Source organism: Gadus chalcogrammus, chromosome 3 (assembly GCF_026213295.1).
Source record: "Gadus chalcogrammus isolate NIFS_2021 chromosome 3, NIFS_Gcha_1.0, whole genome shotgun sequence".
NCBI classification, from domain to species: domain Eukaryota; kingdom Metazoa; phylum Chordata; class Actinopteri; order Gadiformes; family Gadidae; genus Gadus; species Gadus chalcogrammus.
In genome coordinates this window covers 24,012,868-24,024,869 of record NC_079414.1, presented here as the reverse complement: position 1 = coordinate 24,024,869, position 12,002 = coordinate 24,012,868, and the positions used below count along the sequence as shown (strand labels likewise).

Sequence of the window (12,002 nt, the reverse complement as noted above, 5' to 3'; positions counted from 1 at the left end):
GGCTTGGTACACTATGAGACGAGCTGGATACCAACTCAGGGCGGCAGGGGCATGTCGGGATACAACTGGTTACCAGACTAACAGCCGCCCCAAAGGGACCCGTATAGCCTCATGTCCCCAAAGGTCCTGGGCTCCCTAGGGGAACTCACTATCAGGCTCCCTGCCTTCTCTGCTCTGCCTGGGTCGCTCTGAGAGGGCCCTGTCTCAGAACTGGCGGCGGCGGAGTCCTCCTCCTCGCTGAACAGAGAGGCCAGCTCTTGGCCGGCGCTCCGTATCTGACGCAGGCAGCGGAGCTCAGTGGCCCTGCTGCCAACGCTCGCACACTCTGGGCTGGAGTCCAGCTCTCGCTCCGTTTCGCCCCCACAACCAAGGCTGAAAGGATTCTTCTGCACTACAACTCGCTCCCTCTCTCCACTCTGCTCTCCTTCCGTGGCTGAAGCCTCCCAGGGCCACGCGTGGGCCCCCCTGATGAGAGAGCACAGCTGACTAGGTTTATTTGTGTTCTCGTGGAGCTAATCATGAAGAATTACATGGCATAATTGCAACACGTCACAGCACTGCATACTAGGGCTGTGTTCAAAAAATCGATCCGCGATCCGATATCGATTCATGCTCAAAAAGCACGATATCGATCCAAAAATGTCTGGATCGATCTTGAAATAATTAAAAAAATATATATATAATTTTTTTTTTCAAATAATACTTGGATTTTTGTCTAAAATAAATACTTGATTCTTGACTCTTCTCTCTCAGTGTCCCTCTTACACGTACACAGATACAATCACAAACACATGGAGCTGTTTTGTCTATGGGACAGTATTTATTTGCATTATGTCTGTAAATAGATCGATATCGAATCGAATCGGATCGAATCGTATCGGATCGTGACCTTATGAATCGGAATCGGATCGATCCAGGAAATTCGGATAGATTCCCAGCCCTACTGCATACAGGGTTGCCCGTTTCTCCTGGGTTTGCTAGCCCTGATTATTAACTAGGTTCCCCCCTCCCTTCCTCAAAGGCATCTACATTATCTTAATACAGTGGATCTGCACTGGTTTTCACAGACTTTCCGTTAAGTCAAGTTCAGATCAAAGATTTGCAATAAGACTGCTTGCAAAATAACCACAAGGAAATATTGTGAAACAGGGCCATGACATCATTGCAACATGCGCAAAAATGCAATGACTAATTCTTTCCGTTTGCCAATAGCATTGTCTTGAAAACTTGAGGAGACGAGTCATTTTAAATAATACCATACTTTAGAAGCTTTAATTCACCTCAAGTGAAACCAATGATTAACCTGCACTTAGAAACAGGTGTAAGTTCAACATATTAATTCCATTTCAAATACTTTTGCTTACGCAAACAAGTCACGGTGGAGGTCCATTATCCTCCATGTTTAAATACTACAGTAGACAAGTCACTCGGCCTTCTGACCTGCTTCAGACGCACTGCACCTCACCGCCTAAACCTTCTCTGGGGGGCTCAAACTACCTTCTGTCTTCACAAGTGTTTGATCTGAACTGGGCTTGAGTCTGCCTGGACCGGTTCTCTTTCCTCCCCTTGTCCTCCCCTCCCTGCAGGTCCACCTGTCTCCCCCCCCCCTCCCCTCCCCAGGTCCACCTGTCTCCTCCCCCCCCCCCCCTCCCCTCTGCAGGGCGATGGCTCCCCCCCCCCCCTCCTCACCTCTGTAGGGCGATGGCTCCCCCCCCCCTCCTCACCTCTGCAGGGCGATGGCTCCCCCCTCCCCTCCTCACCTCTGCAGGGCGAATGGCTCCCCCCTCCCCTCCTCACCTCTGCAGGGCGATGGCTCCCCCCCCCCCCTCCTCACCTCTGCAGGGCGAATGGCTCCCCCCTCCCCTCCTCACCTCTGCAGGGCGCTGGCTCCCCCCTCCCCTCCTCACCTCTGCAGGGCGATGGCTCCCCCCCCCCCCTCCTCACCTCTGCAGGGCGATGGCTCTCTTCCCCCCATCGTCCTTGGGCTGCTGTTTGGACACCTTGGCCTCCGGTACGCCCTCGGACGGCCTCTTCCTGCCGCGCCCCGCCCCGGCCACCGCCACCACCACCACCTCCTTCTCCACCGCCCCGGCGGGACTGGCCGCCACGCTCGCCGACTTGGGGGGGCGTCCGCGCCGCTTGGGCACCGTGGCCCCCGGCGTGGCCGTGGGCGCCGTGTTCTGACCCGCCTCCGCCTAGGGGGGGGGGGGGGGGGGGGGGGGGGAGGGGGGGGTCGGGAGAGAGGGTTGGGAGAGAGGGAGCGGTCAGTGTCTGAGTAGGAACGAGGTGGATCGTCAGGCGTCCTGGACTGGAGAGCGCGCGGCCGGAGGGGGGACGACGGCGGTACCTTCTTGCCGCCGTCGTCGTTCTTGATGACGGGGTTCTCGTTGTTCTCCCGGGCGCCGGCCTCCGTCGATTCTGTTACCGCGTTACTATGGGAACAAGACGAGCGCGCCGTCAGTCACAATAGGATGAGCAGACGTCCCCCGACTGTCCAGCCAAGAGGGACCTCCGCCGTGTGTGTGTGTGTGTGTGTGTGTGTGTGTGTGTGTGTGTGTGTGTGTGTGTGTGTGTGTGTGTGTGTGTGTGTGTGTGTGTGTGTGTGTGTGTGTGTGTGTGTGTGTGTGTGTGTGTGTGTGTGTGTGTGTGTGTGTGTGTGTCTCTCTCTCTACCTGTTCTTGATGAGGGTCTGCGGGCTGTTCTGGGAGTTGGTGCTGGCGTTGCTGGCGGGGTCCGAGCCCACGGTGGGGGTCTTGATGAAGACCCTCCTCCCGGGTACCGTGAGGGGCTTGTTTACGGCCCCCAGCACCGGGCTGGGCTTAGGCTGCATGGCACGGAGAAGAGCACAGCTGGTTAGCATGCTACCACGAGGCCGGGGCTAGGGAACCACCAGCACTCTGAAGGCCCTGGTTCACACCCAGGTCCCAAACCCGAGTAGGGTTCGGGCCCTGGTTCACAACCAGGTCCCAAACCCGAGTAGGGTTCGGGCCCTGGTTCACAACCAGGTCCCAAACCCGAGTAGGGTTCGACACGTTCAACATGCAGAGTCTGAGAGCGCTGGAGGATCGGATGCTCCTGATTGGTTGTGTGCTGCTAGTACACAACCAGCGAATCAGCGCGGTGCGTGGGAGCGCCATGCGTCTCGCGCCATTGAGAACGCACACGCTAATGTGTAGTTCGCAGTGGTCTTCGATGTGTTTCAATGCAACTTTTCGGCCGAAGGGGTCAGACGAGAAGCAACAGAGTGGTATGATAACGGCAGACGGCCTTTGGTTTGAGTAGGCCCTTTCAGAAGACAGACATACAATTCAATTGAACTCTCTTGGAGAACCATAAGCAGAAGTGTCGTCTTACAGGGTAACATTCGATATTTCATAAAGCCTGCCGTTGGTAAGCTAGGTGGAACAATAGTGCAACAGGATCCCTCTAGGAAGCTGAAGTGCCGGAGAGTGAACACCATCTGAAGAAACAGGACGTACCTTCCCAGTGAGCAGCATCTGTCTCATCTCTGCTGACAAGTAGTCTTTGTCGTTTTTGAAGTCCTGGTGACCAGAAAGGAAAAGCATCTTTGATTAGCATCCATTTCAAAATGCGCCTTGGCTCAGAACTCGCCAATGGTTCCTGGAAACGTTGGGTTAACGTGGGAGTGTTGGCGTCACCTTGTCCTGGATGAGGTAGAACTTGGACGGTATGACGGGGTCTTTGGGGGACTCCAGATGGCACGCGGTGCTCTTGTTGGCGATGACAAACAGAGCTACGTCGCACACGATGTACAGCTTCTGTAACCCACGGAAACGCAAACAACGCCGTCAGGCTGAGGCCCGCTCAAAACACTGACGGCTGAACCCCGGCAATCATAATTTATACATCGTCACAGATTCCCTCGAACTTAAACAAAGTGGGCTCGCGAGATAACGTCACAGTGATTAGTTCTCGTGTTTGAGTCCATACACACGCCGGAGTTGTCGTGATAACTGCCTGTTAGTTTACCGCATGAGATGGGGATCCTACACTTAAATAGAATAAAATGTTGCTCTACGGTAACAAGATGAATATGTGGTTCATGTTTACGGAGAATACTAATCAGACGGTCAGCGTGGGAGGCTCGTGTTTCAGGGGTGCAATCAGTCTGTCTGGATACAAGATACCAACTGCGATCAGAGCCAGTAAGACCTGATTTAATTTGGAGCAAATAAATAATGTATGACTTAATTAGCCCAGGTAAGTGTGCATATTTGACAACTGCGTGCATGTGCATGTACCTGTGCACGTGTGTACCTGTCTGCATGTGCGTGTACGTGCATGCGTGTGCCCTTGTATGTCTGTGTGAATGCATTTCTGTGCGCGTGGGTGTGTACCTCGGTGGCCTTCACGTCGTCGGGACACTGCGCGTCCTTGCTCTGCTTGATGTTCTCCACCATCTTCCTCAGGAAGGCGTGGCTGTTGTTCTCGTTCTTGGTCATCAGCACCTCCAGCATGAACCACAGGCACCTGCGGCAGAAGAGGACGGCGGTGAGTACACCGGAACACTCTCGCTCTGTGTGGCAGTGGACACGGAGGGTAACAATAGCACAGATAATAACAATGATCCGGACTAAAGCCTGGAGCTCTCTGGGGCTCTGGGACAGCAGAGCGAGAGTAGAGGAAGCTTCATGAAACCCACTCTTTGATGTCCTTGAGCTGGTCGTACTCCTGGGGTTTGGTGAAGTCCGGGTCGTGCGCCAGTAGGTGGATCATGAACGGCACCACGTACTCCGGGAGGAGGGACACCAGTTTCTCTGGACGGGACAGAAAAGGGCCGGGGTCAGATGTAACCCAAACACTGCGTTGTTTTGGATTGAACACCGAATGATTTAGCTGCTGCAGTTAAAATAAAACAATGAATGAACTTTTACTCAAAGATACTTCAGACTACACTGAAGTATTTCCACCTTCAGTGCTAAAAAGGTGTGGTCAAACAGACCTAGAGCTCAGTACTCATCATGTGGTTTACAGTACTATCATGTAAACATAGTGAACAGACCTAGAGCTCAGTACTCATCATGTGGTTTACAGTACTATCATGTTAACATACTGAACAGACCTAGAGCTCAGTGCTCATCATGTGGTTTACAGTACTATCATGTAAACATAGTGAACAGACCTAGAGCTCAGTACTCATCACGTGGTTTACAGTACTATCATGTAAACATAGTGAACAGACCTAGAGCTCAGTACTCATCACGTGGTTTACAGTACTATCATGTAAACATACTGAACAGACCTAGAGCTCAGTACTCATCACGTGGTTTACAGTACTATCATGTAACCATACTGAACAGACCTAGAGCTCAGTGCTCATCACGTGGTTTACAGTACTATCATGTAAACATACTGAACAGACCTAGAGCTCAGTACTCATCACGTGGTTTACAGAACTCGTTCTGAACGCACCTTGGGCGAGGGGGTTCTGTTTGATGTACTCTCGGCGGACGGTGATGTTCTTGAGGAGACACTGGCGTGCGTGTGCTCGCCGCTCCTTTACGGGGTCTTTGGCGCACAGCGCGAACACGGCCAGGTACTCCAGCGGCAGCATCAGCTTGGCCAGCGCCAGGTGCAGCTTCTGGGCGAAGATCTGCCGCACCTGGTAGCACTCGTCCTGCAGCACGGGGGGAAGCGCGCGAGCGAGTCAGCGTTCGGGGTTTTTCGGCGGCTTATTCGTTTTTCCCCCCCACACACACACACGTCACAAAAAAACACACGAGGGGGTGGACTCACATTGATGACGAGCCCGCACAGCTGGAACTGCTCCGGCGTGATGATGTCGTGGTAGCAGGGCTCCTGGGCCAGCTTCATGATGGCGCCCCCTGCAGCCAGCCTCAGGCGAGACATGTCCGATTTACTAGGAGGGGAGAGACACATTACCAAATGGAAGAATGCCAGGACTGGCCTGAGCTCGTCCACTAATGGGGGAGGGGTTTTGTCGGTTGAACATGCCGGTCCGTCGTCGATGTCGGACGTCTTTGTCCTGGAGCCCTAGTCACCTGATCTTCTTCTGCTCCGTGAGGTCGCCCTCGCTGACCAGCATGGCCGACAGCAGGCGCAGCGTGGAGTTGGCCGACTTGGACTGGTTGTTCTTCATTCCCAGTAACCAGCGTACCAGAAGCTTAATGGCCTGGACCTGGGGGGGGGGGGGGGGGGGGGGGGGGGGGCGACGGCGACAGGTCAGGTGTGACGGTTGCAGTACCCTGACGGGGTTTTAACAACAGGTTCTCTAATAGGTGCTCCTCTATACTGCGCTCCAGGTGCAGCGTCTCACCTTGGCCAGGACCTCGGGCGACACCTCGTCGTCCAGGCTCCACAGCTTCCCGTTCTTGTTCCCCGTTGACTGGAGGCAGAGGTTCACCGTTACCGCCTTCGCCATGTTCAAAAGCGTCACATTTTAAAAACACACACACACTTCTCCACGGTGCCACATGACAGGAGGCCGTACACATTGCGAGTAGGAATGCGTGATATAAACGATATACGATATAAACGATAAAAAATGGCCTACGATAGATTTTAGTTATATTGCCCTATCGCGATAATGTATGTTTGACGCGATCTATCCATGACCCGTGAAATATAAAGAGCCACGAGCTGCAACCGTCTGCAACGCATCGTCCGCGACCCACGAAATTTAAAAAGAGCCACGAGCTGCATCGCATCATCCGCGACCCGCGAAATTGAAAGAGCCACGAGCTGCAACCGTCTGCAACGCATCATCCGCGACCCGCGAAATTTAAAGAGCCACGAGCTGCAACCGGCTTTAACGCATCATCGTCATCTAAGTAAATATGGCTGAAAGCGAAACGGAGGTGCTGGTGATTGCACTCATTTCATGTTCATTTCAAAATTGTATGCGTTCATTTTGCACTTTTTATGTTTTAATATCAAGTATCTGTGCACACACTTGGAAGATTTTTCTTTATTTAAAATAGCCATGCCTAATACTGGCCGTATTTCCCTAATTCACAGTATCCGTTTCTTTATTAGCAAGACACCACCAGTTTTAATTTCGTTAAGAGAAGCATACGTCATTAAACAGAAGATTTTTTTCTTTGTTAAAGTCTCTGCAGCTACAACATTATGTTGTTTGATTACAGTTTTGCACAATAAATGTTCTCAAAACGACATAGGCCTACTAAGTTTCTTTCTTCTTTTGTTTTATACATTTAGCAGTTTGGCTTTCCTTAGAGTCTATGTAACCTGTTCTGAAATGGTTCTATTACGATTTATATATCGTGATCTATATCGTTATCGCAATAGGTTGCAATGTATATCGCAATATGGATTTTAGGCCATATCGCCCATCCCTAATTGTGAGCGTACCGGTGAGGACAGGTTAACTGAACGTGAAGGAGTTTTTCAATGTGTTCGTCGGCCGGCTTGCGCTATAGCATAGGTGTGTGTGCTCTCGTGTCCGGATGAGGGGTGCGCGCGGCCTACCCTGTCGTTCATGAGCAGGTCTTTGACGATGAAGTTGGCCACGATGGACTTCATGGGGGAGGCGAACTGATCTGGGGCCAGCATGGAGATGTGGCCCAGGGAGACCAGCGGGGTGATGAGCTGCTCTGGGACATCTGCGTTCAGACTACGCGACAGAGGCTGGGGAGGGGGGAGGGAGAGAGAGGGAGCAGAGTCACTACTACAGGAGGAGGCCGACGGACAACAAGACTTCTGTTAGCACGGCGTCGGAAATGACACCGGTAACCATCTTGCAGACATAACCGTCATTCTTACAACAAAGAAACAAAGCTGGGGCTTCAACAGAAAGGTGGATTTGTATTGTATTGGGTGATGTTTCATTTTGAGTTATTGCTTGCACAAATTGTCAACCAAGACCACCTGGACAGATGTAAAGCGTTGTGCGCCGTCGTACCTCAAAGATCTGTGCCAGCTGCACCTCCTTGTTGTTGAAGATGGCGTGGATGCAGTGGACGGCCTGTTTGGCTTGGTGGGGCGTGCCCCGCTTGGCCTTCTGGTGCAGGACGGGGATCAGAGTCCTGGGGGGCACATAGGCATTAGGGACAGAGCCCGCCGAACCCCCAAACCCTCAGGACACACACACACACACACACACACACACACACACACACAGACACACAAACACACACACACAAACACAGAAAAACACACTTACACACACAAACCCACACCGAAACACTCACAACCACAGAACCACACACACACACGCACACACACACACAAACAGAAACACTCACAACCACAGAAACACACCCACACCCCTAACCCTAACCCCACAATCGTATCTGCGTATCTGTTCCCTTACGATCGTATCTGCTGCAGCTCCGTCTCGATCTTCTGGCCCGTGTTCCTGAAGATCTGGATGGCCGCCTCTGCCACCTTGTCGTCCTCCATCTTCAGGCACTGCAGCAGGGACTCGTACGTCTCCGCCGAGTGGAACGCCGTGGGGTGGGTGAACGACAGCACCTGCACAGGACAGCCGGGGGTTAACCCACGGGGGGCTGAAGAGGGAGCAGGCTAGGTCGCCCCCCCCTCACCGCAGCCGCTATTGAACCGGTTTGTGATGGGACTGCTTGTGAAGGCGAAGTGATTCATTAGCCATCACCCCCCCCCAACCAAACCTTGTGACATTGCTATTGTTTTCCGGGCTTGAGACCATAACAACAAGCTCTTCCCAAGGTCTAAAATCCTTGGAAGGTGAAGGAAGAACTCCAAACATAATGTTGAATAACTCCCTTCAGGAAAACGGTGAGCATTGAAGTCATCAGAACCCTACGTCTCTTAAGCTCTCCCCGACAACGGTGAACCTTGAAGTCATCAGAACACTACGTCTCTAAGCTCTCCCTGACAACGGGGAACCTTGTAGTCATCAAAACACTACGTCACTAAATTCCCTTTAGGGAACTGAGAGCTATGAACTAATCAACAACATAACGCCTCTAAACTCGGATCCGTGGCGTCGTTTCAAAAGCACAACGTTGCTCATCTCCCTTCAGGAAGTCATCAAAACATGAGATCACCAAACAGTGAGCGTATCCAGTCCCCCCCGGGGTTACCTTGAGCAGCTCCAGCCCGGATCGGATGGCGGTATCTGGCGTCACTCCCTCCTCGTCGTCGTCGGCCGTGCCCTCGATAGACTTATTAAGCAATTTTACCAGGGCGCTGAAATAAAACACACGCTTAGAAACGACGCATCCATCTCCCAGCTCAATAACCTAAAATAACTTAAAACGGGTGATATAATGTTGCAAAAATGTGGCGGTAATCGTGACAAAAACAAGCCAATAAAAAAAAAAAAAAAAGGCTTTTGGCCCTTCCCCTGCCATGTTTTTCCATTGCATGTAAAGGGTTAACACCAGTACTGGTTGCCGGGCTGCAGTAACGCCGCTCCACCAGGAGGTGTCTCAGTGCATAGGAAGGACCCTGTTCCAATGCATTATCTTGTGGGTCTGGGCACGCGTGTGTGTGTTACACAATATCATGGCGAACACAAGGGGAGTGCATAACGCTGGGTCTCGTGTGAAGTCAGACGGGCGTGTGTGTGCTCACAGTGGGGCATTGTGTGGCGGTCCCCTGAGAATCCAATCTGGAGGGACTGGGGATGTATTGTGTTCACATCCCTTCCGATACAAACGGAGCATTTGTAAAAACGAATTAATTTTGATGATTAATGAATGTAGAGAGTGGAGCCGAAACTGAAACGAGGATCCTCTTCACGACGGAAAGCGTTTGCTAAACCAGGAGGTACGCGTCTGATAAACCAGTGGCGCCCCACTGACCTGATGGCTTCAGAGTCGATGTGGACAGGGGCAATGCGCTCCAACAGGAACTTGACCATCTCCAGGAAGGGGTTGGTTGGCTGCTTGGGGAACGTCAGCTTCCGGGTGATCTCCCTCTGAAAACACACGGACACACGCACTGTATTAACTACCAACCAACAACCACCTCAACCCCTAAAGGCATCATTTAAAAAGTAATACCATGGCACAATAGCGCCTACTAGGGGTGTGAACGGTTACAAAAAATTGTGAACCGTTTTATTTAAATTAATTAATGATTTATTTATTTATTTTTTACGGTGGACCGCAGTCGCTGACTCGGTTTAACTTCGTTCAATAGGGGGTTTATTTGTTTATCAACACGGTGGATGCGCGAGCAGTATGATCGCAAAAAGGAAAATTTGTTTGACCGGTTGCCATGGTTATCTCTGTGTGGTTAATTAGGATGTTGTCAGCTTACAGTTACATTAAACTGTAATCAGAAAACGCGGTTATATGGTATAGACCCTAGAGTATCTGTGGTATAAAGGGTCGAATTTCGAACTGGGACGAATTTCGAATTATAAATATGTAAACTTTATGTTGAAAGTTTAAACAATAGCACGGTGATTATTATTTTTATTTATTTTTCCGTTCACTGATTTTTCCTCAACGGTTATGATTTACTAACCGATTACACGTGTACCCGTGCACACCCCTAGCGCCTACCTTTATAAACATTAAAGGCATATATGGCCTTTATAAGGATTAGTATCTGGTACCTGTAAAATATGGACCCACGCGCGCCTCTCTGTTTCTATCGAGGAGCACCCATTTGAACCGAGCCTTGCTGGGACTTTGAGGGATTAGGAGTGTTTGCATGGCCGCTCACGCAAGGACTACAGTGAAACGGCGACGGGACGGATATCCCTAAACCGAATCCATTTTTTCAAAAACGATAGCGTGTGTTGTGACGATCTCTCCCTCTCTGCCCGTCGCGTATCTGACCTCACGGGCCGTCCAATGGTTAGAGAGAGGCGGGATCCTCTGGTGATACGGTGCACCTTTGCTTCTGTGCAGTCTATTTAACTTCTCTCGCTCTGATACACTCCTCTGTAGGCTCGTGCTCCTCGTTTTTCTTCTGTTTTAGTATTCCCCCAGCCAGAGCTGCTAGACGCTCAACACACCGACACATTGCCCCCCTACTGACGCCCCGCGTTCATTCATTAACGTTAATGGTTGTGTTCTGGTTACTCCTAAGGAAGTTGACAAGGTTGACAATCTCTTTTGAAAAGCTGTTTCTATGTGAACTCCCTTTTGGGTCTGGCTCCTGAGCCAGTTGTGACAGCGTGCGTGTGTGTGTGTGTGTGCGTGTCTCACCACACAGATCTCGGCCTGCTTGCAGGAGCAAGTGGGGCTGATGAGAGTGTCCAGCTGGATGCGCAGCTTCTCGTCCTCCCCCAGCACCTGGTTGAACCTCTTCATGAAGTCCTGGGCCTTGCCGGCGTCCGGAAGGTTCTCTGGAACACACAGCGGGCCAGTGAGCCGGGGCGGGCAGAACCATGGCTTCATGACAGGAACACACAGACACGTGTGGCCACTGTGTGTGTGAATGTGTTTGTTTGTGTGTGTTTATGTGTGTGTACGTGTGTGTACGTGTGTGTGTACGTGTGTGTGTACGCGTTTGTGTGTGTACGTGTGTGTGTGTGTGTACGCGTGTGTGTGTGTACGTGTGTACGTGTGTGTACGTGCGCGTACGTGCGCGCGCACGTGTGTGTGTACTGTGTACGCGTGTGCACGCTTCTGTGTGTATATGGTGTAGACTTACTGGAAATGGTCATCAGCTTTCCAAACATGCCTGTATTATTGGCCTCACACTAAATGGGAGAAAGATAAAAAAGTTTACACTTTGAACCCAGCATTTGGCACAGTTAAAATAAGCATTCATCTTTCGGTGGGAGGGGAATACATCCATTTAAAAATAGACAGATGGAGACACAACTATATGTACAGGCATGTGTACATGCGTGCGCGTGTGTATGCGTGCGCGTGTGCACGTGCGCGCTCACCGGTGGCAGCTTGTGGAGGTCCAGCAGTTCCCGGACCAGTCCCCGGAGCATGTTCTGACACTTCCACATCTCATTCAGAGCTCTGAGGAGAGACCGAGACGCCATCAGGTGGCAGGAAGGGACATGTAACCAGAGAACTGTAGCCAACCAGACAAACCCATTATCT

The 12,002-nt window shown here is 51.4% G+C and overlaps 1 protein-coding gene across 6 annotated transcripts in view; it reads right to left on the bottom strand.

Annotated features, from left to right (window-relative positions):
• The window catches only part of pds5a (PDS5 cohesin associated factor A), a 32,523-nt gene that overhangs the window by 2,673 nt on the left and 17,848 nt on the right, over positions 1-12,002 (bottom strand). For 3 of the 6 annotated variants that reach the window (XM_056586849.1, XM_056586850.1, XM_056586851.1), the window contains exons 14-33: positions 11,837-11,918; positions 11,596-11,644; positions 11,148-11,287; positions 9,789-9,904; positions 9,066-9,171; positions 8,315-8,475; positions 7,904-8,027; positions 7,471-7,629; positions 6,299-6,394; positions 6,024-6,160; positions 5,758-5,881; positions 5,434-5,638; positions 4,664-4,778; positions 4,359-4,491; positions 3,660-3,779; positions 3,480-3,542; positions 2,673-2,824; positions 2,348-2,432; positions 1,945-2,195; positions 150-465 (exon numbers count right to left, since the gene is read on the bottom strand). In XM_056586849.1, the coding sequence (XP_056442824.1) occupies positions 150-465; positions 1,945-2,195; positions 2,348-2,432; positions 2,673-2,824; positions 3,480-3,542; positions 3,660-3,779; positions 4,359-4,491; positions 4,664-4,778; positions 5,434-5,638; positions 5,758-5,881; positions 6,024-6,160; positions 6,299-6,394; positions 7,471-7,629; positions 7,904-8,027; positions 8,315-8,475; positions 9,066-9,171; positions 9,789-9,904; positions 11,148-11,287; positions 11,596-11,644; positions 11,837-11,918 (2,734 nt within the window). The remainder of the gene's footprint in view (positions 1-149; positions 466-1,944; positions 2,196-2,347; positions 2,433-2,672; positions 2,825-3,479; positions 3,543-3,659; positions 3,780-4,358; positions 4,492-4,663; positions 4,779-5,433; positions 5,639-5,757; positions 5,882-6,023; positions 6,161-6,298; positions 6,395-7,470; positions 7,630-7,903; positions 8,028-8,314; positions 8,476-9,065; positions 9,172-9,788; positions 9,905-11,147; positions 11,288-11,595; positions 11,645-11,836; positions 11,919-12,002) is intronic. The other 3 variants (XM_056586852.1, XM_056586853.1, XM_056586855.1) reach the window with 3 other exon arrangements.